At 32.5% G+C, this 25888-nt stretch overlaps 1 protein-coding gene across 1 annotated transcript in view; it reads right to left on the bottom strand.

The window, feature by feature from the left end:
• The window catches only part of LOC106108142 (nose resistant to fluoxetine protein 6-like), a 25483-nt gene extending 2594 nt beyond the window's left edge, over positions 1–22889 (bottom strand). The window contains exons 1-10 of the mRNA XM_013289231.1: positions 22664–22889; positions 13955–14267; positions 4231–4412; positions 3211–3410; positions 2697–2829; positions 2424–2499; positions 2162–2270; positions 1614–1769; positions 682–1188; positions 198–367 (exon numbers count right to left, since the gene is read on the bottom strand). Of these exons, the coding sequence (XP_013144685.1) occupies positions 198–367; positions 682–1188; positions 1614–1769; positions 2162–2270; positions 2424–2499; positions 2697–2829; positions 3211–3410; positions 4231–4412; positions 13955–14201 (1780 nt within the window). The 5' untranslated portion in view covers positions 14202–14267; positions 22664–22889. The remainder of the gene's footprint in view (positions 1–197; positions 368–681; positions 1189–1613; positions 1770–2161; positions 2271–2423; positions 2500–2696; positions 2830–3210; positions 3411–4230; positions 4413–13954; positions 14268–22663) is intronic.
• Positions 22890–25888: the final 2999 nt, after the last annotated feature.

Here is a 25888-nt window from a genome sequence, read left to right as displayed (position 1 = left end):
ATACATAAGTATTTTCTGAAGATACTAAAAATAATCGACATTTTGTAACACGCGGATAATTCATAACAATCTAATAAGTAAAGCCAAGTCTCATAAAAGGAACTTTCACGACTTTATAAAAGGGATCGATTGAGGCAATAAAACAGAATGTGATCGCTTCATACGTTTACTTTATAGTCAATGAGAGTAGTACTTACCGATTAAGTAGGGACCTATTCTGGACCACGGCTTATCGTACAACGGATCAAACATTTCGAAGGGTTCCTGGATACGCGCCTTATATTGGTACCATACTGATATGTAGATTGTCGTCGCCCAAGAACTTCCCAGCAACATTATGAGTGATACCATCGCAAATTTTATATGTCTGTTGAAATAATGAGATGGCAGTTATTTTAACTCCATATATTCTTACATCGAGAGCGGGGCCACACCTTTAACTAAATTATCACAGAACGGTTGTGCGATTGTCGATTGTTTCGCAGCTCATTTAACTGTTTAGTTGTAAAAGTAAAAATCGAGTAGTGTGCGCACCTCCATATAAGCTCATAATAATCATCAGTTGTGAAATAGTTTAGTCAAAATTGTGCGCGCGCTCTAAACATATACAATACAACGACACTTTAAAAAAAAAAACTACAACTACAACTTTGCAAAAAATATTAAAACACTGTTACTTACTTTACTGATATCAGTAACAATATGATTCCTACGACATAGAACTGCGTATCATTAGCCATGTACCAGGACCACACCATGCACATCTCTTTCTGAGGGAACAGATTGTTGATGTAGAGGAGATTCCGCCACCAGAAGAGATCACACGTAATATGGTCATAGATAGCCGGCTCAAATACTGTCCTATCATGCGTATATCTTAACGCTATTTCATTCAAACCAATCACAAAAGCGTACGCTGGAGTTAATCTAACTATACGATACATTACTAATACGAAAAACGATTTGACCATTCTAAATATTTCTCCCTTCGAGTATACACTATTCTTTGGCTGGTCCAGCAAATCTTCATAGAAAGATTGTTGACTTATCACAGAAACTGACAGAGCCGAATTTGTAAAACCATTTGTGTTCTTGTTTATGTCAACGTTTGCTTTCTTTTCTGTTGTAAGTCTTCGTGCGGCGGCTTTGTCTTCGCTTCTTAAGAATAGAACTGTTACAAGCAACCCACTGAAAATAATATTAATTTAATCCATATGAATATAAGCTAATAACAAAAATATCTCTCTAATTTATATCTCAACTATCCCTGTATGAACTGAACCATGTAGTTAAGGGGTGGCTGAAAAGCAGCACGGTCTTCAGTGACTGGTGCTGAACTGAGCCTTCTCCTTTTCGCGAAGAATTCTTTTTTTTTATTTCATTAACATGTTTTTGTAAATTTTGTTTTGTTCTGTTTATAATTAAGTAGTTTTATTTTTTTATTATTATTATTAATTCATTTCCACTATTGTCGTGAACCACATAATGGCATACTCTAACTTCCACTGCTGGCTATTGGAAGTTAGAGCTTTGCAATAAATACAAAGAATGTTAATATATGTTAATAATGGTCTGGTCTAGAATAAAAAGTACTTTATATGTGAATGGGTTACCTAATAAAGAAGAATGTATCAACACAATAGGAGGCGTTGCCGACGGATTGGTATAAAAAGTTCCTCTCTGTGACGATCCTCATCGTCTTGTTGTCAGCGATGTACCACACGGTCAAGTACGTGTGAACCATTATCACCCATATCACTGACATAAATCTGCAAACAATGAAATAGTAACACAATTGTAATTAGAAAAATCTACATTGAATACGTTAAATTAATCAAATGATAGTTTCGAGGTTAAGTTTTACAATATTTACGTAAAAAAAGTAAGTAACTATTTGGTGGTTTAATAGAATTTCAAATTGAGACTAACGATATTCTTAAAATATGGACATTCAGACGACAGACTTATTTAATTCTGATCCAATTGATAACGAGTTTTTCTCGAGACGCTTTGAGAGGTGGAATTTTATTAAGTTTAATAGAAACGTTGATATGTAAGCGACCGAGAATTAGATGAGGAGAGGACTGAATGGCGTATAAATTTGTGAACGAAATTGATGTCCCTCAAATATGATTTATTAATAAAATGAAAATATTAATACCTCATCCCATGTAAGCAAGTGAGAGCTCCGTCATTGGGTTTCTGAGTGCTTAGGATTGCTCTGCCATTCGATAGTATCGAAAATGACAATAATAATTCAGCCCAAACACCTGAAATGAAAAACAGAATCAGCCAATTAGTAGTTACAACATTATTGGTAGGTACTTTTTCTTCTAAGTCATAAAATAAATGTTTTAAAAAAATAATTGTATTTTTATTTCATCGAATAGTTTTAAAATCCTTTATTTACTTGAAAAACTTACCACATTTATCACGACGTAACTCTTTATTTTCATCATCTTCTGTTTTCTCTTCATCTTCTGACAAATTTGTTATTGGCTGCAAAATCTAAGATTATATTAAATTGCCACTACAATAACAAAAGGTAAGATATTGCCATTTTACCAAATAACACGGAATATAATAAAAAATCCGCATAAAAACATTATCATACTTATGTAAGACAAAAATAATTAAGCATATCTAAGATAAAGAGTAAAACAGCGTTTTAATGGGCACAAAACGAAAGTACCAACAGAAGGTTTATAGTTGTTGTTCTGGCGAGCTTCAAGGTCTCGTAACTGCGCGGTCTTACGATACCGCCGCTCCAAGTAACCCTCGTAGAAGGACGCCACCAACATCCACAACGCTACAATAATCATAACAGACCTAAAACATGAAAAAGATTAGTAAAAGTAATGCAAGCAAAACATATTCAGAAACAGCGAGGAAATCAAAGGTTTGTTGGACTAATTCGTGCACCATAATGTTACCTAAATAAGTGTGATCACGATGATTACATCGTGTTTCATATTTCACATAACTAAGACATAAAGTCAATAATGTAAAAATCCATTGACATTTCAAGGAACTACAAAGAACATTTCGAAGCAACTTCAAAATGTTTGATTCCTCAAGACAATAGAATCAAAAGGACTTGTCCTTTGAATCTCAAGATGAAACGTCTTCACTTCTTATTGTGATCTTCACAAATGAAGATACATGTCATTTAGATACAAAAGAATTTAATATTAGGAATTATAATCATACCCTAGTATTTGTAGCTTGATATCAGCGAATAAATTATACGGTCCAGGCACTGGGCGCACGTATAGAGTACTGAAGGAAGCTGTGATACCATTATCCTGTGCTCTCTTTGTAGCCGTAGCCTCTGCGAGTGCAAACACTGCTTCTATGTTAGTGTTATTACATGACGCAGGTACGCATTGGCCAACTAACATTAATCTACTCTGAAAATAATAATACACATTTTGTTGGACAAGTTTATAAGCCAGTATTTTTGGTATACAGATATTTTACAAAACAAGAATGTTTTATAAAAATAAGCCGTGAAAACTGCAATGCAGTTTGGATTGGATAGGCGTCAAAACGCTGCAAAATTGTTATACAATTACCGAGAAAGGAAGGATGATTTTTTCACTTCTTAGAATTGCAATTGACAACTAATTTCAAAGTTCTTTTACTAATAATTCTTAGATTGATTTTAAATAAAATCTTAACTAAAATTCAATTCAAACTTTTAAAATTTTTCATATTTAGAAAATTTATTTCCCTCTCCAGTGAACTTCGAGCTTCGACTTACCTAGATTCCGTCCATTCTAAAAGTTAAAGCCCGATTTATGACTAAGTTCAGTTCTTTATTACACGATTCTAAAAACAAACGGCACGATCTGGGATGGAAATATTTAGTTCTAATATATTTTTTTAAAATTGAAATGAAAGTTAAACCAAACTTTTTATTTAGTAAGTACAATATCACATTGTATTTACTAAATAAAAAGTGTATTTATTTTGTAACTCGATTGTCCATAAATTTTATACTGGTGCCGCTATTGTTCCAAACGCCCGCTATCGCTGTATTTGACGTCATAACAAAAGCTCTTTATTGAATGCTTACAAGTGTAGAAAGCTGTCCTGTAAAGCTGATAACGATGCGGGCTGTGAAGTATATCCGTGCAGGCACTATCAATGTACGCAAGAATAAATATCGCTAATTTTATAATTATCTTTTTCTGCTGAAATATTATAAACAAAGAGACAATATCTCACTTGTGGCATATGATCAGCGTCGACGGTAAGGTTGATTTTGGCGACGAAGAACGTCGTTTTGAATGGCGGCGTCTGCTCATAGTATTGGCGTAGCTGCAGGTCGGCGCACGCGTTTTGCGAGCCCAGCCAGTACTCGTTGCCGAACAGGATATTTGGACTGTATTGACCGGACGCGTCGAAAACTGTAAAATAGAAAAAAATATAGTTATACCTTGATAAATCATATAATTTAATTTCTGTATTAACAAAACACTTTAAAGTCTTAATATATTCTAAATACTAATTTTGAAATGAATCTCATTCCAGTGTTGATCTATTTTACAACAAAACGCTTCACTATGAAATACATATCTTCAACGTAAAATAAAAATAAAACAAAGTTTTAAAAAATCGTTACAACAAAGCATCATTATTGTATCAGGTCATAATTATTTCGTACCTCAAGTTTTCACCTTTTTTGGAATTTTAATGTTGAAAAGTCAACTGAACTATTCAGCTGTATTCGCTTTTAAAATGCATGTAATAAATAACCCATAAAGCACATAAAGCGTTTGGGTTCTTTTATCACGTCGCTGGCTTTTCAACTCGTATACGAAGACATTTATGAGTTCGATCGTGAGACCAATTGATCGGGCGTCGATTGAAGAAAACCGGGACTATATGAAAGAAACCTTATTCACAACTTTTTTAATAGTAGTTTAGCCTGACTAAACTTAAAGTAGAATACAACATACGATCTAAATTTTATTTAATACTAGTTTTTGCTGAGACAAAGATGCCGTTCTGGAGTTACCTTCTAACAGTCCATCCATCTATCTGAACATTCGCATTGTATGATATTAGACTTTTTAATTAAATGAGTTAATGTATTTTATGTTTTGTAACGTTTGTTGTTTTTTTTAAATATAAAAATCCCTTTCAATTAATTCAAACTCTAACATCTATTTTATTTTTAATCTGTTATTCCGTTTCGCTGCATTCATAAATTGTAGCATCACAATTGTGTAATAATTAAACTTGTTCTTTATTTAACTTGCATTTCTCTGGCATCTTCTCAACATGTTTATTGTTGAATTAAAAAGGAACTACCAAGTTTTCATCCATTGAAATAACGGACTGGCATTGTTCGGATTAAAGTTAGCGCGGATACTCTCAGAGAATAGCATTTGTTTTTCTTACTTTCAGTGCCTCTAACGATATTATTTAAAGTCAGTTGGTCTTCTAATTCAAATTACACATCATACAAATCATAGTTCATACTAATATTATAAATGCGTAAGTTTACATGGATGTTTTTTAAAGTTTGTAGCTTAAACGACTGAACGGATCTGCATGAAATTTAGCACAGATGTAGAGGATAGTCTGGAAGAACACAAAGGCTATTTATTTATTTTATGCGGACGGAGTAGCAGGCAAAAGCTAGTTATATTATTAACACATACAAATCGTGGATATCTATCATCAAACATGACTGTCATCACGCAAAATCTCTTTTGTTTGCTTGAATATTTTAAACAAGAGAAACTGAAGGTAAAAGGAAGTAAAAACGATATTTCGACTATCGGTATCGGTATCGGTAAAAACGATACAAATTATTGCAACTACAACTAACGTAATGAATCATAGTTGAAGTTCCTTGAAACTATGTTATAATATTATTGTAATAAAAAATAGAACTGCTATCTCCGTGTCTGCAATAAAAGCGGCGCAATGTCTCGAAGGAGCGTCGTTTGATCAACGTAAATGCTCTTCAGATAGAAGTAATGGAACGTTTTTCCAACACAAATGCACTTGTCTGCCTGCATTGGAATCAGGTCGATGCTATTTCAAAGATAAAACTATTACATTCCTTAATAGTTGCATTCCGTAATAGGATATTCTATGTTTAATAATGGTTTTATTAAAATACAAATGTATATCATAGACCAATATTATAAACAGAAAAGATTTTTATTTTTTGTTTGTATGATTCACGTAAAAACTACAGGGACGATTTTAAAAATTCTTTTACCATTAACAAGGTATTTATCTGTGAGTAGCATAGGCTATTTTTAAATTACACGCGGACGAAGTCGCAAGGTTTGCCTTTGGCATAGACGTAGAGGATAATCTGGAAGAACACATAGGCTACTCACTTTTGTTTTATCTACTTCCACGCGGACAGAGCCGCGGGCGAAAGCTAGTTTTAAGTATTTCAACCTGTTCTGTACAAATTATGAGTACACTTAGATAATCTAAGCTAAGTTAAATTGTTCTTAAATAACCTATAAACATTATTTTATATTAAATTGTCTAGAAAACTATTTAATTTGAAATTAATTACTATATCTAATTATTTAAACTGCAGATAAATAATACAAGGTGAATAAAACAATAACAATCTTCATTCTGTCACTCCTCTATCTCTCTCTAAGGTGAGAATAAACTTTCATATTTATTACAACAGTCTAAAAGTAAATGATATTTAAAAGTAAGATCAAAACATAAATTATAGAGTAAATTGTAATATAATAATCATTTAACTAAGATTAAGGGCCCGAATCAAAAGGCAGTTTTTTTAGAAACCGCACTTATTGTCCTCACAACCTCCGTCCCTGCATCCCTGACCACTGGTTGCTTGAATCATCGGATTCCACAGCCGGTGGTGCTCTATTTTTTATATAATATGTAAAATCAAATCATGTAAAATGTATTATTTATAAAATAAGAAATAAAGATGATAACAATAGTAACTATAATAGTATATCAATAATAATAAATGTTTCCTTTTAAAAGGCACAAATTGTTTTTAAGAAGCGAATATAAAGAGCCGTTGATCAATATTAGAGAGTAGAAAAGTAATGCAAGCTTTATGAAATAATCCATGACTTGCGATTATAAACGCGAGTTTAAACTAAAGTCTACTGCAGTCTTATCTGTGCCACGGCCGTACTTTGTCCCAGTTAACTCCTCCCTTCTAATGTTGCATTTCCTATTAACAAAACAATCGAATTGTCTATGACCATTGCTTTGTGTACATGGTAATTAAAATTTAGTAATCGTATGAATAAGCTTTTAGGTTAAATCTCACGCACGAACAAGCTTAACAACGTATATTTCTTGTAACTATAAGTGGTAGGGCTTTCGAACTTTGTACACTACTCGACAAGAATAATTCAGTCTTATTAAGGTGCGTACTGACCAACGTTACGAGGTGTTACGTTCGTATCTTGCGCCCATTGATCCCTAGTTTACCCGTTACCATCTATGTACTGTTTGCATGAATGCTCACCGTGTAACGTATTTCATTACATCTTGTTACTTCGATCAGTACGCACATTTAACTTAAATTACAACTTAAATAGTTTCAACGCTATTATTAATATTTACGTTTTAAATTAGTAATAATATAGGTCTGATGGGATTTTAACCGAAATTACTTTCCGCAAGAAGTTACACTATTAATATAACAGCTGTTCATAAATCAGCAAGGTTAATTAATTTATATTTCAAGTTACCCTGTGATCAAACATTCACTTTTGTGCACGGATCAAACTGTTCAAAGTCCATTAGGGTGATAAATTATTGAAAGATGAATTTACTATCACGGATGGAATTATTAGCCATAATTATTCTTTTACAATATAAACATGAATTATGACTATGCCTACGTCACCATCTAATGGATTTAGTGATCGTTTTTTGTTTGTGAGAGAGAAATTTGAATTTAGAAGAAAGAAACAACCGACAGATTGGTAACTAGTACTGATTGTTGCCATTAGTTTGAAAAAAGGAAAAAAATATAAATTGAACTTAGAAAAAAAAAATCTTCAATAATAAATGTGCCTTGAAACATTTTATTCGACAGTGATAACTGACGGTTACAGCTAACAATTTCTAACTCTTTCTGTCATCAGTTGAAATGCGATCCGTCGCCCGAATGGTAAATACGCATACGTATGTTAAATACATATATTAACGTAAATAAACACCGGCAGTAGGACACGTTACATAATAACAGGTTCCCGCCACTTTTCCTTTACAGAACGCACAGTTTTCCCTTCTCTATAATACGTCAAACTGGTCTAGAATTGAAATCTCACTATCTTCATACAACTGTGATATGGCGTCGCTTGCTTCTGAGTTCACAGTCTGATAGTTACAAAGATGACCTTTAATATAATATTTAATTATAATAAAAAGAGAAGAAAAAGACTTTTACAATTAGATAACTCCATCAATAAATAACCTAGTTTGATTTTTTTATGCTGATTTAGGACTAGATGTAGACAGCGAATCCATCTGCTGGAATTAAAAAAAATAGCATATAGCCTATGTTCTATATGTGTGCACAATTTCATCGAGATCAGTTAAGTTGTTTTTGTGATACGTAGTAACAGCCATCCATCTAAACTTTCGCATTTATAATATTAGTATGTAGTAACTTTGCTTAGTAAAATTATTTAACAAAGTAAGGGGTACTGTTAGACGATAAAATAAGTCGTAAATATTAAATTGTGACATGTATGAAATGACTCAAAGGGTCTTTGACTTTTAGTTCGAAATGATGTAGTAATAGGTGACAGATTGAGCCTTGGACTTTCCAAGTGAGATTACAAAATGTTTTTATAATGAAAGTTCGAAGCTTAATTCCGAGAATTGCTAAAGAGTATAAACGCTTACGTACTTTGGTAACTGTTTTTAATATAGTACGAGTACTAATGGTATAGTTTTTAATACCAAAATTTTCACTTAATATAAATGTGTAATGTTTTATTAGTTTTGACTACAGTTTGCTGTTATCAAATTTTAAAAAATCTGATTTCTATTACATTTTAAGCAATGTCATTCGCTTACATTTCAACAGACAATATTCTTGTCAATAAGACGGTATACAAAGCTCAAATTGTGTAGTGTAGTGTGTAATAAATAAAAAAAACCGTACAACTGTAATTCTCAAAACAATCTACGAGTATCAATAACATAATCAAGTTTAACGTAGAACATCAAACAATGCCGCAATGTGCGTGTGAGTGAAAAGAATTGCTCACTTTCACGGATTACTTATGAAATTGTGATTTACACATTATGCGCGATTTGCGCAAGCGAGCGCGCGGCTGTATTATGTCACAGGCCAGTGCTCGTTGCTAACATGCCCCATGCGACCACGCGACCGCACGACCACGCGGCTACACGGCTACACGACCATGAGACCACATGGCTACGCGACTGACTGACCGAATGCCGACTACGAGCCAACTACCCAATAATTATTTAAAAGCAATTAATAGCAGATTAACTTAGTAAATACCCTCAATGTAGATACAGTCGAAGTGAAAAGTCGAAGGAAAGTTTGGCCTGAGTCTTTCTACACAGAGTTTAAAAACTATGTTAACTAAATTATCGGTCTTCGTTCCAACCTGCTTATATTATGTGAAGATGTTTAGCAAGTTCCCTATAAATGTTACTTATTAGAACCTTTTTCAACTAAAAGGTCGCAATGGTTCCATAATTCAGTGGTAGGTTATGATACAAAAAATGTCGAAATTACATTATGTAGATTCGAATGTGGCCGATATAATGAAATGTGAATAATATTAATGTTTCCAAATGTAATGTAAAAATATGCAGAAGCAATGTTTTCCGAATTTTTGAAAGTAAAAATGTAAATGATAATATGTTTTAATGTATAAGCAATACAATTTCTCGTTACAAAGTAATTTCATGTACATTTTATACCGAAATTTGCACAATTAATTTTGTACGTACAACGTATTCCGAACGCTTTCACCCGACGACAGAAATATTCAACAAAACAATTTTACGCAATATCGCTATGTAATTAATTTACCTACCTAAAGTTTATTAATTACAAAGCATTCCCTTAGTACAGATTTACACTAAAGCTGCACTAAAGACATATAGTAATCAATCAATAACTGAGTCCGGCAGTAAGATTGGTACGCGCACATTTACATTTATTTCGTAATATTTCACCATCCTTTCAGTTACAGAATTTCATTTATTACATTAATTTTCCATCCAAAGAGATTACTGAAGACATTTACCAACTACGACGCCTAATCCTTTTAGATATTAGTGAAACTTTGAATGACATGCAAAAATTGTGTGATAAACTGGCTTGCGAGAAAGACCCAGAAAGAGGGGGGTAGATTGCTTGAGAGGTGACATGATCAAAAAGGAATTGATGACAGATGACGGATGATACAGTTATTTGGGGAACGAAAACCTGGCGTGCTGACCTTTCGGGAGTGGGATCAAGTAGAGATGCAGATGTAAATTGTTTGCTAGATATCTAGAATTGACAGCATTATTTATCTTTGGTTATGAATTACAAAAGCTTGATACATATGCGTCTTCCTTCGTCTAGTCGTAAACACATAGGTATATTTTTATAAGGAAAAGGGGATAAACGGTGAGAACACAGGTGGTCAGCGATGCTATTGATATTCACAATACCAAAGGAACTAAATATGCATTATCGACCTTTGATGTACACATAAACTGATAGAGGAGGTAAAAATTAGTAATGTACACATCGTTACTAAAATTTGCTAATTATCAAAATAGCCCAAACCAAATAAACTGCTAACGTTTTCTCATAACTACATCCAACCGATTAATCTACGTAACAATTTAAAACTCGTTTATCTGTGAGACAGTTTGTTCTGTAAAGAGGTCAGTAAGGCAATAACCCGCTCACCATAGATCTTATAATAGTCACAGGCCAGTTGTATATAAGCCGCTTATATATAATTTCATTCATGAGCAAACAAAACTAGTTCTGTAAATAGAAACAGGTTGTGACATAACATTGCTTGAGCAATATAGATTTCTCTTGGAGTATTTTTAAAATACACTAGAACTAACAAGATATAAATATTACATAGCATTATATGGTAACTAGTAGAAGTTTGTCATATCGTTTGCAAAACTAGTGCTTTTTTCATCTTGGTACTTACTATAATTACTTTAAAGATTTCACTGACGTGATTATTCTGTTTTAATAGATATATTATGTAGATGATTAAAGTTATAAAAGGAAGAACAAACAATCCACTTAAAATTACAATACCACTATAGTGCCATTCAAATTTTGGCTGCTCGTAAGCATGAGAGCGCACAACACAATTGAAATATCAAAAAATTGTAAAGGGAAGTAGGGAACCCTATCCTGTATTTCCTCTTTAACCACAAGGAAACATTAAGGTAGCCACCAACCGTTATATAGTTTGCATCTTATACTCGTAATAATAGCGAGTAATTTAGAATTATGTACCGGCTTACAGTTTTGGAATTTGCTAAACTTACGACGCGCCTCAAGTATCAAATCACATTATGCTTTTTTGTTTGCACATAATTCTTAGGGCGCGCGCACTTGTGACTAAACTTTGGCACAAATGTTTAGTCCCTGATTCCTATGAGTTTATATGGAGGTGAGAACTGCGAACACTACTCGATTTTCATTTGTGCAATTAAACAGTTAAATGGGCTGCGAAACAATCGACAATCGCACAACTGTTGTGCGATAGTTTAGTCAATAGTGTGCGCCCGCACTTAATGCTTACGACTACCAAATTGCAAATTGAGAGTAGTTAAACGTTCGACTTTCGTTCCGTTGGCAGTGATTCGATTTCCGAGAAACAGCGATACTATTGAAGAGAAAGTAATCAAGATTTAAATATAATAAGCGGTATGTTAAAAAGCATTCAATGTACATGAAAAATATATACCACTTAATTTTATAATAGACGATATTCCAATAGGTATAAAATAGTTAAATTAATAGAAGGTGGTAAATGGAAATCTGGAGCGTGCTCTATAAATGATGGGAGGGCTTTAGGATCTATTGAAACACCTGAAAGGGTCTTATTATTCTGACAATTTTCTCTTAACAAAAACAAAAATGTTGAAGATCATAAATAATATTATTTTACGGTCAAAATCTTTACAAAATTTTAAGTAGGTTTGCTCATCTGTCGTAATTTTAATTAACATTTCTAAACCATTTTATTATGATTTAATCCGTTTAAAAACTGAAGTGATTTAAAAACTTAATCTATCGTTTAAACTAGGATTACATATTTTTCATACAAAGTAATTTTCGGATCGATCTCAAGGACGGAATAAACTTCAGCGATTAATAAAAACATTATGACTTTAACAATAACAATTGAAATACGTTGTTTTTTTAAATAATTTGTATGTTATTATGTAGATCACGTTTGCAACAGTAACATATAAAAGCGTTGCATGAAGATAACCGCAGTTTTCCTCATGTTACCGCACACGGGCGTGTAATGAAACACTTTGAGCTCTTATTCTTCAAGTCATTAAGAGTTATGGATATGAATGTACTTAACTGGACAATCACCGTAGAAATACTAACTTACTTATATTTTTCTGAGGTTACGGTTAACCTTAACCGTACAAGTTATTATAAGACTAGCTATCCTCTACATCTATGCGAAATTTCATCGAAATCTGTTCAGCCGTTAAGGCTACAAACTCTAACAAACATCCATCCATCCATCTAAACTTTCACATCATACTAATATTATAAATGTGAAAGTTTAGATGGATGGACGGATGGATGGATGGACGGCTGGATGTTTGTTAGAGTTTGTAGCCTAAACTGATGAACGGATCTCAATGAAATTTGGCATACATGTAGAGGATAGTCTGAAAGGACACATAGACTACATGGTTTTGTTTTTTATTAATACCACGCGGACGGAGTCGCGGGCGAAAGCTAGTTTATAATATTAGAAAGATTAAAATTGAAATTATGTTGTTTTTTCTTAACAAGACGCAATATCTTTAACTTTTTTTTAATAACAATTAAAAAAGTGATTCTTTTTTTTAATTGTAACTCTTAACTGACTAATGAGTTTTTATAAACCTTGACATTCTAACACTAATCTCCCGCTCTCTATAAATATTTAAATAAGCACTAAATAACTTTTAGGATGAGAGTCGCAACTAACCTTGGTAATACATAGCTAGAAACTAGAAGGTTATTTTAATTAAGGTTATTTTATAATGAAACATCTTAAAATAATTCAATTGTTAAACGTTTTCGTTTTTTAATTTGTTTTTAATTTCATTTTTATACTGTGTTTTGTCGGTTTATTTCATTACGGTAACATTGTCATCATGAAATTAGATTCAGATTAGAATAGATCACATCTGGAAAATAACAAGGTTATTGAATTGAAGACATTTACTACATTGAAAGGATATCACAGTCTACTATTTTATATTTAAATTTAAAAAAAAATCGCAACGTTTGCAAATATGTTTACAGACAAAGTATTGTGTACAAAACGAAAATATTAGACTTCTTTAACCTCTCATGTAGCAATCTTACACCCAATTTTTATTTTATCTTATGCCGTTCTACATGCTCAAAAACATAAACTACTAGCTGTTGCTCGCAACTTCGCCCGCGTGAATTTAAAAAATATAGCATGTGTTACTCGCAGATAAATTACCTTTCTAAATGTGAATGAATTTTTAAAATCGGCCCAGTCGTTTTTGAGTTATTTCAATACATACAAGAATACAAATCTTTCCTCTTTATAATGTTTGTGTAGAATAATATTATTAAAACTTTTTTTTGCTTAATAAGTAGCAGAAAACACACTGTTCAAGAATATGTAGGAATTCAATATAAAGCATAACCTAAAAAATATATCAAGTCATTACTGCAAAAAATACTCACTTTTAGAAGCCCACAGTTCTCCTTTGTTTAGCGCGATCACATATCGCCTGAGTTCGGACGCGCATTGATCAGGCAAAATCACGTTATCAAGCACATCCAGCCAGTCATGGTGGTCCACCAGACCTTTAATCCAGGCCATACGAGACCCTTGCCCTTCCGTAGAGTTAACATCACCACTGACCACACACAACACTGAGATAAACAACACTAATATTGTTTTATACATTGTACTAGAATTAACACACATTTGAGAGAACTAAATTACTAATGACATCTTAGTTCTCTACACTGACAATGGACGACCATGTTCTTCCTGTAACAAAGAGAATAGTTATTATTGAAAAAATGTATTTTAATATCTTGATAACTCAGTAGACTTACAAATAAACGCGGAATAAAGTTTAAGTTGTACTAATATTTGCTTATACTCAGTTTATTCCTAAGTATTATTTATACCGCGTTTATTTGTAAAGCTGTAGGTGTTTAGACAGAAATTAAGTTTAATTTATCTCAGTCTATTTCTGTAATCAAACATTTAAGAATAGAATGCGAGTAAACCTTGATTTTATAAGTGAAACAAAATCTTTATTACTACATCCAAATAAATATTTAAACTAAACTGTAACAGAATTGACATGTTTCAGAATGAAATAAAAATGTTTGATTTAAAATATTTATTTCATTACCAAATTATTTCGCAACTTAAGACATTTTCCTCTTAACCGTGTTATTTAATATTTAATTTTGTTTTTTCAAACTTTTTCCCGGTTGTTACATCCATCGAGCATTCATTACGAGGCGAGAGCGGAAGCCCCTGCCCTGAGAATTTATTCATATACCTTACCGAAGGAACTCCGCTACATTTTATATTTTTACTGGTTAAATATTACCTATTAAATTTAATTTCCTTCCTTGATTACTTACATTTAAAAACTATATACGAGTACTTGATATTTGAAATTCTGTTCTGTTTATTTAAACTGAAATATTAAAGTGTTTTAAGATCAAAATGAAACAAAATTGGGTTTAGTATCTAGATATTTGTAAACTTCCATTAGTATACGTGTTCTAATAAACATCGGAACAAAGTATTCATTAGTGTTTCCTTGTTCCGGAAGCGAATCGATTGCATCCGACGAGACTGCTGAGTTGGAAATTACCGTGGGATCAGAGCTACGCCTCGTTCATTACATACCACACTGACTTGCGAAATCACTATGAGAAAGTGCGTACTTTATAAACACATAGTTAATTTTATAGCCGTTACAACGTTTCATCACTACTTATGAAATACATTTAACGTGAAACGGTTATATGTTAATTAAAAAGAAATAATAGCAGTTCATTATACAGGTTAGCAATGTTAAACGGATCCTCATTATGAACTAGGTTAATGTTATGAGATTATGTTATGCGTAATCTATCTGTACTATTATATTATAATAAAGCGTAAACACACACTTCTTTGTTGCCTAAGATGTCAGCAGTTACGTTGTATTTTTGAATAATTTTGTTTTTAATAAAAGTTTTAATAAAACACTTATATACTTAAATATATTGGATAAATATATTTAAGTATATAAGTGTTTTAATGGGGGAAAGAGACCATAAGTTGTTGCCAACATTAAGGAAGCAAGGTTGTCATCATGTCATGTCATTGATAATTTGACAAATGTAAACAAAATAAAAATTTCATGCGGATGAAGTCGCGCGGTAAAAGCTAATCTTTTAATCAAAAGAATTTAAGCAACTTTAACTTTATTGGGGTAAACTGTTTCAATAATTTTTATCGAGTTTCAAACATCAATGTCATCTATAATTTTTATATTGCACATGGCCAATAAAATTTACCGACTATTTTGGTATTTCATTTAAAATAAATAACTACAACCTGTTTCCTTTTGTATTCAATTTTTTTTGCATTAAAATTAATGTCAACGTAACTTTGATGTCAATTCCGCTCCATTGTGGAGAGAAATTTCGCAACAAAGTTCAAAGATTATATTAAATTTCTCCTTTGTACTGTTTTGTTGAGAATTCACTTTGTCCCCGATTAATATTTACGAGAGAGTTCCGCACAGAGGGCGCGAGCGAGCTTGCACTGTCATTAATGTTTCTGCCTCGAACGGTGGCAAAGCATGAATTACAAATGTCAGACTTCATTCCAACCACTTCACTATTGCAGCAAGTGATAATTCGTGTAACAAAAATGTGATAAAGAGGGGAAAATACTCTTCTCGGCTGTGGTTCCAAAATTAAATTCTTATGTAAAAATTTGAAACTTTCGCCCCGGTTTAGGTATCTAATAACATGCCTAGAGATGTTTCTTTTCATTTTTTCTTTATATTTTATTTATTAAATTAAACATTTTTGTGTGATAAAACTTTGAACAGATTAAAAAGATTTTTTTATAAATGTAGTCAAAGCAATCCTGGGAGGAAATCTTGTATCCAGTCTCCAGTAGTCACTTTCGCTCCCTAACGATAGCATCTTGATTCAAGTGCGGTCAGGGAGGACGTAAAACGACGTTCAACTTGTTCAGTAAGATTCGTTTGGTATAGAAACCTTTCAAAAATCTTGACCTTAATGTTATTTTAATAAAAAAAAAATATAACATTATAATACTTTGTGTACAATTTAATGTTTACGTTATACATTGTATTATATTTTTCTTTTGCTGATTATCTGTATGAGAAATGTTAGAGATATACCTACAATATGGATAATGTTATTGATTACATGAAATGATCTTTCTATGTAAACAATAAATTAAAGGAAACTTTAGTGATTAATTACACACGATTATTCTTACTACAAAGATGCACCTTTTATTATTTAACCTATAACTTCTAGATGGAACATTAATGCGATATTTAAAAAGTAAATAAATTCTCATAAATTGGATATAATTATTTTCAGCCAGTAATATTTCAACAATATTGCATTAAAACAACAAACTTTTAATTACTTTCCAATCATGACACGGAAGTTAACAGGTTTGTTTTAAAATAAAAAAAAATGTGTCGCTTTAGCAAGTTTTACAAAATAGCTTTCCAGATATCTCGTTATGTAGAAGTGAGGCGCAGAGCACCGTGGCGCTGATCGGTACAGCAACAAACCGGTACGTTATATAATTGAATACGTACCACTTTATGTACCTTGTGTACAGTCTTACGGCATTTAAGATTTAACGGATTTTACAGTTATTAAGATGAATTGGATGGATTATTTACCTATCTGCATAGGATATTTTCGTTTTTGCTGTAGGCACGAAGATATTTAAATGTAAAACCAATCCGTACTGGATTACTTTGGTTGAGGCCTAGTCATTCTTAATTTAGGCCAAGCTCGAGCTTCTCTGTGCCATATATGAGCTAACAACGCGTTGTTTGGCGTTTTGAGTTGAACAAAACGTCCTTTGTTGAACCAAACGTGCGTTGTTGGTTGGTTGTTGAACAAACGCTGACCAAAATGTGTTGTTATCGTCATCTGTTTTGACGTTTTATGTAATTTAACTATAAAGCGCCAATGGTTTTCTAATATTATGCATTAAGTATAATTAAAACATTTAGTCGTTAATTATACTTCATTGTGAAGAAATTATCGGTTTCGGAATGTAGAGATGGAAACAGAGACGTTTCACTTTTTTTGCATATTCGTGTAACTCTAAACTATCTTAAAAGTAGAGGTCAAAATGTCGTAAACTGTTGGAAAAACTAAATTATGTACAACAGAAAATGTACACCTACATATGTCAACTATGCATATGTTGAAGCGAAGCTTTTAGTTTCAAATTTAAATAATAATTAAAATAAAAAAAATAAAAGAAATAAATAAAAAAATAACAAAAATCATAGGCCCCAATTTTGGAATGTATTAAATTATTCAGGTTTTTATCAAAACGTTTTAGACTCATAGGGATTATGCTAACAAAATCTGAATACTTTTTTAAAATTCAAAAATTAATTCTGAACCGAGCCTCGCGCCAGGTCGGCATCACAATAAAGAACATAATAACAAAACTCAATTTAACGCCAACGAGGGAATACTATTTTGTAATACAGTTTAAAATTATGAATTATTTTAGTGAAAATGAAACTTGACGGGGAAAATTATTTTCGTTTCTCACTTCATAATTAAAGTTCGAATTTTGTCACTTAGTTTACCCCTTAAAGGGAAACCAGAAAAACATTGTTATCCTCGATTTATGTACAGATAACAAAAGTAACCATGTAATGTTTCGTATCGGTATATTGTCATTTGAAATTTACAATTAAACAAACCATAATTTGCAACGGAATTTTGCTATTTTAACCGTCTTTATTCGTTCTTTAAAGCTATTTTTACGAAAAAGATATAAATGCTAATTATAATTACACGTATTTACTTTTGTACAATATGTTTATGTTTATAAGCAAATGCATGTTCTTTGTTCTCAATGAAGGGTCATTCATCAAACATTGACAGACAACACGTATGGTTGACCTAAATTCATTGAATACGCCATAGCTTGCGGTTTGCCTCTGTCACAACAATGTGAATTGTGGTATGTCTACGATAAACGTCTTTGAAATTCTAATGCAAACCATAAACCACAGAATGCGTTCTCTATAGTTTATAACACCAACTACTGGCAGGAGTCTGCAAAACAATATTCGATAAATTTTAATTTGCCATTGCTGCCAGATCATTTGAACTACATCACTCCGTTTATGAAGTCCTGGTACTTTTTGTAATTTCATTGCAATAATAGCTAAAAGTTGTAAATTCAAATAAAGACATACATATGCTTTAACTAAAAGCGCATAAAACCTTGATATGTTGCAACATACGAGTAGTACCGTACATTGACACCACACAAGCACAATCACCTTGTATATTGCATTACTCACTTGTTTATGTTCTTAAATTTAAAGTTTTTATATGTTTGCCTTGAGCTTATTTCTATTAATGTTAAGTTGTGTACACACGGTTACATGATTTAAATTATAATGCGCTTGTGTACACTTTATAAAATGAGAGTTGTCAAAAAGTTTGCCTTGATTCAAGATGTCTTGAATTAGATGTTCACTCAAAAACTGGCGGCCCCTTGCAAATGGTAGTGCTTGTAAATTACATTCAGGGTTGTTAGTAAGATTGTCCAACAAAATGATGTTCTACGGTCACATTCGACCTCGCATATTCCTTGTTTTCGTCTTATCTAAGACTTTCTGACCTTTTGTAGAGATTAAAGCGATCCTATAATAATTTGAAACTTATTTATTCGAAAACAAAAATATTGTGCAACTTCCGTTCATATTCACGTGCATTTCACTTTTACATTTCGAAAGCATGCAATATAGTCTTAATTTATGCATTCAAATGCACTCTAAAATACAAACAGATTAATCGTACAGACATGTTATCGAGTTTAAGCGAGTTTTATTATTATATTTTAAATATTGTTTCGAAAAATATTAATGCATATTCATATATTACCAAAGCAATTTTACGAAAGCTTGGTAAAACATGCATGATGCAAGTCTGTAGAATTTCATTATAAATGGAGTATTTTGTATTTAATGTAATGTTCGAAAGTTTATTTGTAATACGCGTTGTTATTATTTTGTAACCTTAAACTTTATTCTGTTGTAATTTCTTAGAACAATGATAATCAAAATGTTCTATTAACCTACTCATATTAAGATTTTAGAGTTCGATCAGGTTATAAAAATTATAGTTTATTATAAAATTAAGTAGCTATCCGTAGTGAAAAATGTACTTTGATAAGAATAGTAGAAAAGCGTAACAGCATTTTTAAAGCATATCATAAATATAAATTACTTTTATACATTCATAAACCTTTAGGAAAAATTACGACGCTTTCTAAAGGGTGAAAGGTCCCAAGGGCGATAACTTTGGAGACAATGAATGAATAAATTGCTTACAAACGAAATCTCCGAAATGTGTTTAAGGTGGCGCGAACTGAAGACGTAATGGAGTGATTCATTGCGACAGGCCGCGGGCTATTGGTGGGCTAATGGCACTCATTACTCACGGACAAACACTCCCTTTGCTGAGACCCTGTTAATGCAGCATAGTACAAAACATTTTCTGTAAGATCTTTTATGTCTTTTCAAGAGTTGTCAAAATGATTGGGCATTTACAAGCCGCTAGAAACAAAGAGTGATGCCTTTGTTGGGAATAGTGTTTTTTAACATCTGTAGAAGAGACTCAAAACAACATGCTTGTAGATACTTGCTTAGCAGCTATGTTAATGCTTAGCTGATAGTCACGATCACTTCTTAGTTTTTTGTACTCGTAGGAATTAATCCTCACAAATTGTTATACATTGAATTCTACTATATCCCTGTGACGTTAGCTAAGAGATCATGTTTGATGACGTAACAATGAGACATCTTCGTTATTCGCAAACCGGCAATCCGGTGAAAGTTCATAGCGAGATCTTGTTTAAAGAGATCTCTTCGTTCTGTGTGTCGTCTGTTTGAATGCCTATTAGATGTAGAGAGGGGCTTCCACGTAACTATAACGGACGTGGCATACATTTAAGGGGTTAATGTGCGAATTGATTAAACATGTGTGTATTTTTTGTTCACACACGAGTGGCGTAAATGTTCGGTATGTAATGGAGCGCGACTCGAAGGCGCGTTGTTTCGCTTCGCTTTACGCAATGTTTCGACGCAATCGCTTGACTTCAGTTTCGTTGGGCTAATTAATACTGTTATGATAACATTACACACTTTTCGAGTATCGAAATATCGAAATCGATTAGTAATAATTCCGTATAATTTACAATGAAATCAATGCAGGTACCCTCATTTTTTATTATCCAAAAACGGTAATCGGTAACTCGAGTGTTGAAAAGGGAAAATGTTAGTTAAGAAGGTCATCATAATAAATTTAACATCGATTATTACGTATTTCTAGATCACCGTTAGACTGCAATAGATATGAATTAGTGCTGCTTTTATCCAGTGGCTTCAAGACTCCGTGTCAATTTGCTTTTTCATCGTAATACCTTAGGTTAACGTAAATATCGCTGTCAAAAAACACGTGCCCTTTCGAAAGTTACGTTAATCTACGTCTAAGTTAGCAGGTAAGTTTTAAATGTTAAGTATTAAACACTCAGCTTAATTGAATCTTTGGATCTTATTACAAATTTCTTAACTTGCTCTGAAATGCTTCAAACTTTGTTATGTCGGTATCGAGGCTGCCATTTACAACGCTGTAAGTTCACAGCTGGCAGATTGCTAATTAACTTCCCGTGAACAGTTACTCGCCTCATGATTAATCAAATTTCTTCGACTTAACTCTTATAACACCTTTTAATTCTAAACAGATTGAATTAGATGTCGTTAGTGTCAGTGTTTTGTTTGTTTACTCGTATGTCTTAATTACTTTCACAAGATGCGGAAAAATAATTGTAACTATTAAGTACAATCGGCTAGTATTATAAATAGGTTTAGATGGATGCAGTCAAGTTTATTTTTCTTGTAACTGAAACGGCTGAATAGAGAAGTTTTGAATGCAGACAAATTACTATTGATAATCGATTACTTTTTGTTTTTTTTTTTTAATTTTACGCTGACGATGTCTCTGCTTAGTTACTTTTATTATAATTAACAAATAAAATTATTGTTACTTACTATTATGATTTCAAAACAATTATTTTCAGATTAAGCACATCAAGAATCGCTTAAGCTCTTCTCAACAAACTAATCGCAGGATCCATTTCATATATACAGAAAAAGATATCTAATTGCTGTTTCGTAAAATTTACTGTAAAATAGAGATAGTGGAGTGCTGATGACAAATTCTTGCAAAAGCGTTCTGTTTTCACAAGTAACAAGCAGCTGACATTTTGCACATCGTGTTACGAAATTGCAAATAGTAGTGGCATGTAAAACTATTTTATTTTTACAAATATGACCGTATTCAGAGACTTTAATTAGTCACTAAGGGATTCTTAGTGTTTTTTACACTGAATCTACACTAAGGAGGACGGACTCGTGAATCTAGAAATTTTCGCCACAATTTTTTAAAGCAAAAGTTGACTAATACTAAAACATGAGCACTTAAGGTTCAGTTCAGTGAAAAAAATATTTGTGTTGCATAAATCGGCATAATTAAAACAATTTCATAGGTTTCAGAGCATAAAATGTTAGTCGGCCTTCACATACTCGTATATAATTACTCGTATATGCTGCTTATGACATATGGTAAATAGTTTTTTTCATCGCAATACTGAGCAATTTCTTTTCCGACAACGGGCGTTGCACTTAGGCGGCTTGTAAACTTAGACAAGCTGGACACTAACACGACTTATGTTATCTTAGTAATCTATTTGTATAGTACGTATTCATAAGAATTAGTATAAACTAATTGGTTTTGCCTGTGAATTCGGACGTGATAAAAAAAAAAACTTAGTATTAGAATGAGTCTGATTAGTATGATATAAGGATTTTTTTTTAAATAATTGGCAGTCTCTGAATCTGCTTTAATAGTTTCAGGCGTACATTTTTCTAGAATAATACTTTGGTCGATTTAAAGTTCGTTTTATAAAATAAACATACATAATTGTTACTAGCCAAATTAACATTTAATTCTAGTATATTTTCTTATAAGTACGAGAAAGTCATAATTTTTCTTCCACTTGTTAAATAAATTATTAGAAATGTAGAGAAATAATTTAATAAATAATTAACGTACCAAATTTTGTAATAAAAATCCAGGGCGTAGACCCTTCAGCAACATGTAAATTCCACTTTTTACCCGAATTCAATATACATGGAATCGACGAATAAGGAAATGTAAGAAAACGTCGTGCGTCAATAAAAACTGAAAGTAAAGCCGGGGCTGCGCGTGCGACGGCGTTTGTACGAACACTGCCGGCCGGTATGAAAGTACTGCACAGAATTAATATCATTTACCTCGCCACGCTGCCTAGCTGCGCTCAGCCCTAACATTTGCCTCGCTTGTTATGACTTACGCAACGACATCTGTGGTCATCTTAGGTTCAAGAGTGACAATAGAGAATTTATTGCCGCTAACAAAATGATGTTGCAATCTATTATTGTGAATAAGTCACTACTTGAAGAGTTTCCTCTCTATCGTCTTTTTTTACTTGCCTTTTTCTAATAAAAGCGCTGCTCGTAACTTCAAAAGTTGTAACCTATTTACATGAAGCGAAAATGCAAGTATATAAAGTATTAAATACAATACATGTGTAACCTTAGTTCTTTATATTATTATATTAATTTATTACTATACAAAACATCTGGAATTTTCCTACAAATCGAGTTTAGATTGTTCGAATAAATTCGTGCCAAGGATAAAAGCTCTGGTTTATTCCACAGCATTATCGTTGCAAATGTTTAACTTGCAACAAGCTTAAAGCTTTCTATTGGGCAATAAAATTAATTGGACGTCACGAAAGTTTAATTAGTAGCAGAGAGCGACGCAGAATAACAAAGAAGGAATGGGACGCGGCCGGGCAGGACAAATGACATCCTCAACCCCTGAGGCGTCGCGCAATAAAATTACTGGTAATCGTCGTTTTTTTGTGGAAAAATGACTTTATTAACTGTTTAAATAACTGTTATTAAGTTGAAATACTTTCTTTATTATCAAGATAGTTTTTTCGAAACTTTTTAAGCTGGTTACAGATGCTGAGTGCTGACATTTTTAGATGAAAAGTTGAACTGTTTAATCAACTATGCGTGTGCAGGCAAAACTTTAAATAAACAGGTTGATTGTACAGTAACAATTGTCAGTTAAAACTGAGAATATGTGTCGGGCTTTAGAGTAGATTTCAATCGATATGAAACCCTCCAGATTTTCTTCAAGTATGTTTTATATGTGCAAATGCAAGGTTATAAAAGAGGCGCTAATGATACAGTTGCGTTTCTAACCATTCATATTGTATTATCTCGATTCTTTCCCATTTAGTATTACTACATCGATCTTATTTTCGCACATCATAATTCACATCGCATATTATCTGACACAGGCTTTTGACGTTGACAAACGGGTGCAAAAATATATTTCTATTTGACTTACATACTCCTAATAAAAAGGAAAACGACATATTTTTTTACTATGAAAAATCTATACGATTCTTACAACTAATTATTTCAATAACAATTTCATCTGCTAGAAGACAGCATTAGTTAAGGATTTCTAATTTGGATGTTTTGGAATCCGTACTTGCCGTTAACAAGGCTAATTGGCTTTTAAGAGCGCACATCATTGACTAAACTATCGTACAACTGTTTTGCGATAGTCGATTGTTTCGCAACCCAACTGTTTAGTTGCAGAACTAAAAATCGAGTAGTGTGCGCACCACCATATAAGCTCATAGGAACCAATGCAAGACTAAACAGTTGTGTAAAACTTTAGTCAAATGTGTACATGCGCTCTTACTGTCGGTTTGATTTGCGGAAGAACATTTTACCACATAAAAAACATTTAAAAATACAAACCTCATCTCATTTATATTCCGTTGGTTTTGCCAGCGTACGCCGAGAAAACCCTTCGTTATAAAAAGCTAAGTAATACAGGGGTTAAGTTACTAAGCTTAATTAAACCCTTTGCGTATTATTATAACATATTAGTAATTCTAATCTCACTTTAAGCTCCAACTTGCTTTAACTAAGTACAACATAACTTATGTCTTGGCTTCTTGGTATTAATAATTACTTGTACTTTAGAACATAATTGGCCTGAAAACTTTAAAATTAATCGTGTATAGTCTACCTTAGCTTATTACATAGTTACGTGATAGTATGCTAATACTTAATCAACACTAAGGGACCCGCTTAGTCACTAACTAGGTCTCTAGGTACAACTTTTAAAGAAATAAATGATATTTGACTGAAATTTGAAACTTTAATCTTTTAGTACTTTCCTGCATTTCTTTGTGAGTTTTTCCCGAATTAATTTCGTATAAAACTTACAAGATAAAGCTTATATTAGAACGCTGAGCCGTCCCTTCCTCGAGAACATAAAGTATTCGGAATAGAGTATTATTACCTATTCAACGAAGATCTCCTTTGTTAGACTACGTATTATTAAATTTGATAACGTTGAAATGAAAATACACCATTTTTTAAATTTATTATATTACATTTCCTCAATTTGCTATTGTTATTTTAAGGACACATACTTCGATATACCTACTTGAGTCATTTTATTAGGAATGATTTCTCTTCCCTAGTGTTTGTATTTTACTACTTCAATTGAGATTGTTTCTTCAAATGTCTTTAATATTGTTGTTTCATATAAAGCGTTCAGCAAGACAAAGAGCTAGAGATGTAAATCATATTTTGTTTAATTGAAAAAAACTTACAAAACTATTATCTTTAGTAACGTAGTACTGATTACGTAATAACAAAAAACGCAACATATTAACAAATATTAAGTTATAACAGTAATTAATACTTGAATTGCACAAGCAAGCAGGGAACCAAAACGTTCCACTTTTGCAAGTCGCAGGAAAACGTTTGCACAAGAAACTACTTCAGGATGAAATACAGTTCCCCTTAAACTTGTTTTATCTTAGGATATAGAATTTATTACTATTAAAGTAACTAGACGCGACACAAAGTAGACGAGTTCCAAGACTTCAATTTACATTACGTTTATTTACCGATAGGAGTTAAAGCTCCAAGTTTGTAAGAGGCAATGGATGTTAAAGTTATCAATTGAGCGGCTGGTTTGTTCGTTACGCAATGGTGGCGTGGTGAGACGCGGAAGACGGCTGGAGTCGGCCAATGGAGCATTGAAAACTTCGCAATAGGCACGTCCGCGGCCAAGCCCACTGTTATGAACTCTATAATCTCTATTGATAATACTAAGAAGTATAAAAAGTCGCTAAGGTTATGAAAAATGTCAAACGCCCGGTAATCATGTTTACATAGTCATAGTCATTCATTT

The sequence above is a fragment of the Papilio polytes genome, unplaced genomic scaffold (genome assembly GCF_000836215.1).
Source record: "Papilio polytes unplaced genomic scaffold, Ppol_1.0 DF821845.1, whole genome shotgun sequence".
Taxonomy (NCBI): Eukaryota; Metazoa; Arthropoda; class Insecta; order Lepidoptera; family Papilionidae; genus Papilio; species Papilio polytes.
Note: the sequence above shows the minus strand (reverse complement) of the source record. Positions and strands in the feature narration are given on the sequence as shown.